Source organism: Astatotilapia calliptera, chromosome 22 (genome assembly GCF_900246225.1).
Source record: "Astatotilapia calliptera chromosome 22, fAstCal1.2, whole genome shotgun sequence".
NCBI lineage: Eukaryota > Metazoa > Chordata > Actinopteri > Cichliformes > Cichlidae > Astatotilapia > Astatotilapia calliptera.
In genome coordinates, this window is record NC_039322.1 from 6,610,775 (window position 1) to 6,616,774 (window position 6,000).

At 39.1% G+C, this 6,000-nt stretch overlaps 1 protein-coding gene across 1 annotated transcript; it reads left to right on the top strand.

The window, feature by feature from the left end:
- The first annotated feature begins 2,513 nt into the window (after positions 1-2,513).
- LOC113014863 (protein C2-DOMAIN ABA-RELATED 4-like) lies at positions 2,514-4,686 on the top strand. The gene is made up of 2 exons (XM_026156646.1): positions 2,514-2,593; positions 4,119-4,686. The coding sequence occupies exon 2, from the start codon at positions 4,133-4,135 to the stop codon at positions 4,520-4,522; it is 390 nt and encodes a 129-aa protein (XP_026012431.1). The 5' UTR covers positions 2,514-2,593; positions 4,119-4,132; the 3' UTR covers positions 4,523-4,686.
- The last annotated feature ends 1,314 nt before the right edge of the window (positions 4,687-6,000 follow it).

A 6,000-nucleotide genomic window follows, 5' to 3' on the forward strand; every position in this document is an offset into this window, starting at 1 on the left:
GACACGCACTCATTTGATGTTTTTTCTTTATTTTCATGAATATTTACATTTTAGATTCTCACTGAAGACATCAAAACTATGAATGATCACATATGTATTGAACAAAAAAGTGTGAAATAACTCAAAATGTTTCATATTTTAGATTCTTCAAAATAGTCACCCTTTGCTTTGATTCCTGCGTTGCACACTCTTGGCATTCTCTCAGTGGTCACCTGAAATGGTTTCCCAGAGATGCTGAGCACCTGTTGGCCCTTTTCCTTCACTCTGCCGTCCATCTCATCCCAAAACATCTTGATTGGGTTTAGGTCAGGTGACTGTGGAGGCCAGGCCATCGGGTGCAGCACTCCATTACTTCTTGGTCAAATGCACAGCCTGGGGGTGTGTTTGGGGTCATTGTCCTGTTGAAAAATAAATGATGGTCCAACTAAACGCAAACCAGCTGGGCAGCTATTTGACCATGATTCACACAGTCCCCTCTGAACAGTTGATGTAGAGCTATGTCTGCTACTGTAACGCCGTGTGGCATTTATCTGGGCTCTAATCTGAGGTTCTGTTAACTTGGGATTTCTGAGGCTGGTGACTCAGATGAATTTATCCTCAGCAGCAGAGGTGATTCTTGGTCTTCCTTTCCTCATGTGAACCAGTTTCGTCCTAACACTTGATGATTTTTGCAACTGTACTTGGGGACACATTCAAAGTTTTAGCAATTTTCTGGACTAACTGACCTTCAGTTCATAAAGTAATGAAGGACTGTTGTTTCTCTTTACATAGCTGATTGGTTCTTGCCATAATATGAATTCTAACAGTTGTCAAATAGGGCTGTCACCTCTGCTGCCCTAGTTCACAAACTGCAGCTTGTTCAAAATGCTGCTGCGCGTCTCTTAACTGGGACTGGTAGGTTTGAGTCTACTACTCCAGTTCTTTCTGACATGCACTGGCTATTAAATATTGTATTGATTTTAAAATCTTATTGATCACTTTTAAAATCATAAATAATACCGTGCCCAGCTATCTTACTGATCTCCTCAGCCTTTATACCCCTAGGAGAGCGCTTAGATCAGTAGGCCAAATGCTCCTGGTGGGACCTAGATCTCGGCTTAAGACCAGAAGTGACCGCACATTTGCCTCTGTTGCACCCTACCTCTCAAATAATCTCCCTCAAGCTATTCGAGTGTCTGATCCAATTCAATCTTTTAAATCTCAATTAAAAACGTGTTTATTTAGCCTAGCCTTCCCGGCTGCCTAGAGCCCGCATTTGTAAGTGTACTGTATTTTATCGTTTTGCTCTGATTAATGTTTATAATGATTTAACCTTCAGCCTTTTGGCTTGTGCCTACTGTGTCTGTTGTATTATTGGTTAGTTATGTCTCCCACCTGTCAGTGTATTTGTACCTGTTATTGCTCTTAATTGGTTCTATGAAGCACTTTGGCATACCTCTTGTTTTAAATGTGATATACAAATAAAATTGTATTGTATTGTGTACTAGCTTGACTTTTTCCACAAGACAAGTGATGGTCCCAACCCCATTAAGAAGGCAAGAAATTCCACAAATGAACCCTGACAAGGCACACCTGTGAAGTGAAAACCATTTCAGGTGACTACATCATGAAGCTCACTGAGAGAAGGCAAAGGGTGTCTACATTCACAAATCTAAAATATAAAACACATTTAGACTTATTTATCATTTTTTTTCTTTGTTACATAATTCCATATATCTTGCTTCATATATCTGATGTCTTCCGTTTGTTTCTACTATGTAGAAAGTAGTAAAAATATAGAAAAAACATTAAATGAGAAGCTGTGTTCAAACTTTTGACTGTTAGTGTATATCTATATAAGGTAAGTTGTGGATTTTAAATCATTTAATATGCATCTGTCAATCCTACAACTTCAGCTGCTTGAGTTGAATAGTAAGTAAGTAAGTAAAATTTATTTATATAGCACTTTTTAAGACAAGAAACTATAACAAAGTGCTTCACATGAAAATGTAAAAGCATATCAAACAAACAATTTAACAATATAAAGGTGGCACATGGTTGTGGACGGATGGCTCACTATGAATTCTGGGATAGGTTGGACCACGAAGGATATTTACCTCGCCTTGTTTCTTGTGTTTTGGTATCAGCCGCAATAAAGGCTCGTTTTTGGTTTATTCAAGTTACTTGCCACGTTCCATTTTGTCAGCATTTAAATCCATTATTCACTCTTCACAAAATCAGCTTCAGCCTGGCTGTTACAAATATTTTGTCTTTTTTACTTCCTCACATGCATACCTAGACTGTAAAAACAAACAAACTGTACTGCCCTGCACACTGAAAACTAACAGCTAAGGAGGATCAAGTGACAGCAAGTGATCCTTACAGTGGCCTATGCAACAAGTTGGATGTGACACGGTTTCACAGCACTCTGAGAGTTTGGAGAAGGTGGCCAAACAAGACACCATAAGCAGATGTTCCAATTCGGACATATTATATAATCATGGGAGTTGAGCAGGTTGTGTGGCCAGTGTATTGTTGACATAAAGCTGATAAGTCAGCCTCTAAAACATCCTGAACAGCAGGTAACGTGGCGAGAGACAAGACCAAGCTACAGGTAAGAGTTTAGAACTGCTTCTTGCTTTCTGCTCAAATTAAAAGTCTACAGTGTAACGTTTTCCTTGTTCTAATCCAATCAGAATAACATGTGCTCTAAAAGCCATTTGTGACCCTCTGATTTACTAAGATGGATCTAAACTCATAATTCCCAGATGAGTTAGATCAGCAGTTCCCAACCCCCGGGCCGGTACCGGTCCGTGAGTAGTTTGGTACCGGGCCGCGAGAGTTGAGGCTCAGATGTGAAATGTATAGTTTTCAGGGTTTTTATCGGTTTTCAGCGTTATTTTGTTATCGTTTTTATCGTTTACTTGGTTTTCCTGGGTCTTTTCATGTGTGTTATGAATACATTTTCTTTTTTTCAGTACCGGTACTAGTTTTATTTTGTTGTATTTATCCGCGACACCTTAAAGGCCGGTCCGTGAAAATATTGTCGGGCATAAACCGGTCCGTGACGCAAAAAAGGTTTGAGACCGCTGAGTTAGATCATGTTGTTACTGTTTTTAGTTATGCTAAATGTTTTATAATGTGAACAACAGAAAACATTTTGCTTTGAAAAAGCTTTTTTCCTGTAACACACAGAATTGACTGTGAATAGGCAAGAAGACATGTTACACATAGCATGAAAAATCCTAAAGAACTTTCCTGAAACCCAAAGAATACCTGAACTGTGCCCATGGAAAATTCACTCAATATTCAAAATATTGTTTAATATTAAATAACAAAGGAATAAGCTTCTTTCTTTGGGGGATCAGGACTATACATAGCATTTCTACAGGTCTCTGATTTGTCAAACCTTTTTTTCCTGTTTAATGTTAGGTATTTGTGATTTTATATACTTTTTTGTTATGTTGACTGTAAAGGTTGTAAAGGTTGTAATGGTGGCTTACTTTGCTGTTTCCAAACTACTGGCTAGTGGAAGTGGATCACTCAGTTTTACTGTTACCAATAGATGTATGACGTATGCTATGCACAGATACACCCACACACAGGTTGTTATCATCAGATTCCACATTTATTGAGAGTGTCCACGGAATTATAACAGAACACCGTCTGACAGCGGTCGGTTCCCGCAGCGTCTTCCTCCTCCGCTCCTCTCCACCTCACTATATAAAAGGAAGGAAAACCACCATCAGTCCAAATCGCCATCAGCTGTTCTCACCAGCACCGCCCCGTTGAGCTCACTGCACCACTTCTCCCCTGCAGCCGCGCCCCGGACCACACCTCCGCCACAAGATGCATTTAATTTTAAGAGTGGAGTCTACTGTGAAGTAGTTATGAGAGAAGTAAAGCAGAAGAGAGTTGATATGGAGCAATGCATTAAAAACATACACAGTTGTTTAGTGAAAATGTCTGTACAGACTCAGGAACACCGTTCACTGCAATGTCCACAGAGAATATATATGTAGACAATGCTGAGGATTGCATAAATGTGTTCCAATATAAAATAGATCCTCACAAGGCTGACTGTGTCGATCCAGGTATCCTGGCTAAAATTTTAAAGCTCTATTGTTCCTTCTCCACAGCCTCCAGCAAAGCCATGGACTCTAGCGTGCCCCTCGTCCTTTTGCTGCTCATGTGCAGTTCAATCATGGTCGAAGCCCAACTCAAGGTGTATGATCTGCGAGCGACTGATCTTCCCACCGTTGTCCTGTTAACCACAGATGCCTATGTCACAGTGTCCTCTGGTTCTACTTCTCTGGGTAAAACATCTGTTCGCTACAATGACCCGAACCCCTGGTGGGAAGAGGAATTCTCCTATTTCTACACTGAGGAAAATGACACGCTGACCCTCGAGGTTTATGACGTAGACTTGGTCTTTGATGATCAGCTGGGAGTCTGCCAAAGGCAGCTCAAGGTGGGAACCTATCAGCATGACTGCTTCCTGACCAAAGGCGGGACTCTCCATTACACTTATACTCTTGGTTGAAACAGTCAGTAGGCATGCAGAGATTTGTATGACATCTGATGTCCACAGGCAGCCTTCATTTACCACAGCTTAACAATGTAGACTGTTATAGTAGATCTGAAATCCATTTTCAGGGTTTTGATCATGCTCACATTAACCAAAAATATTAAACCTCTTAAAACCTGTAAAGCTTCTTTTACTACACTTCAGTCTTTGCTGCCTTGTTTCACCAATTGAAATAAAGTTTCTTGCAATGAAAACATAAAAACAATAAAAGAATGACTAAGCAAATATTCAGAGAATGTCTGACATGTCTCACCTGCTCTTGTTCCCTCTCTGCTCCTCTCTCTCCCTCTTTGTGCTGACAATCAAGCCAAACACCAACATCATCAAATATACAGTTGAAACCAGATATTTACACACTCTTCAGATAAAAACACAAACACTTTTTTAATTGTAACATCAAATCAGACTGTTTATTTTTTTTACATTAATAAATATTTTAAGAAATTGTTAAAATTAAGAGTAAAGAGAGAAATTGTCTGTATTACCCAAATTGTATTCACAATTGAGCCACACTTATGGAGCTCCACAATTCTTTTCCTGGTGTTTTGGTTGATATCGCTTGATTTTCCCATGTCAAAGAAACAGGCTCTGTGTTTTGCCTTATATGCATCCACAGGTGTGCCACCAATTTACTCACATGGACTCTACTAACCTATCAGAAGCTTCTTAAGCTCAGAATCGAATCGTCTGGAGTTTCTTATTAATTAACAATAAACTTATTGTAGATGTACTCCTAAATTTGATGAAAGTGATTAAAATAGACAGCTCTTTCTCTCGTTATTCTGACATTTAACTAATTCAAATGATATTTCAATATTTATTTATCTTAAAACAAAACAAGTTTACTCTAAATTGATGTTTAACAGTAACAGTAAAAAAAAAAAAGTGTATGTAAATATCTGGTTTCAACTGTGAATATACTGCTGTGTGCTGAAAATGCTCTTGTTTTGCATAGAAATATACTAAACAACATACAAAGCATAATATATAAAATAACATCTACCTGAGTTTTTTCTTGAAAGAAGCCCCTTATGTCCATTGTTGTGTTCATCAGTACATACCTGAAACCGATTTAGAGGGCTTTATTTAGCCGTGGAGGGTAATAACTGAAAATATGAAATAAACACACATGTAGGCCTAAGCTAAGACTCTCTAAAAAACAGTATTGTTGTTGTTCGGCTTTTCATTTCGCCATTTGTTGATTCACTCAAAGAGCAAGTAACGTAATATGGGTCAAGTGATCAGTTTGATATCAATCTTTTGTGATAAACCGTCGTATTTACATTATTTGTCCAGTACGGATGATTTGCTTCCTGGTCAAACTGAAGCTCTCCTCTGTCTCCCTGGCTGCACATTTCCAACAGCACACTCGCAGGCAGTAGCTCCCCCCGCCCCCTCGCTTAGTCGCCTAGTGCCCAAGCTCGGATCATACC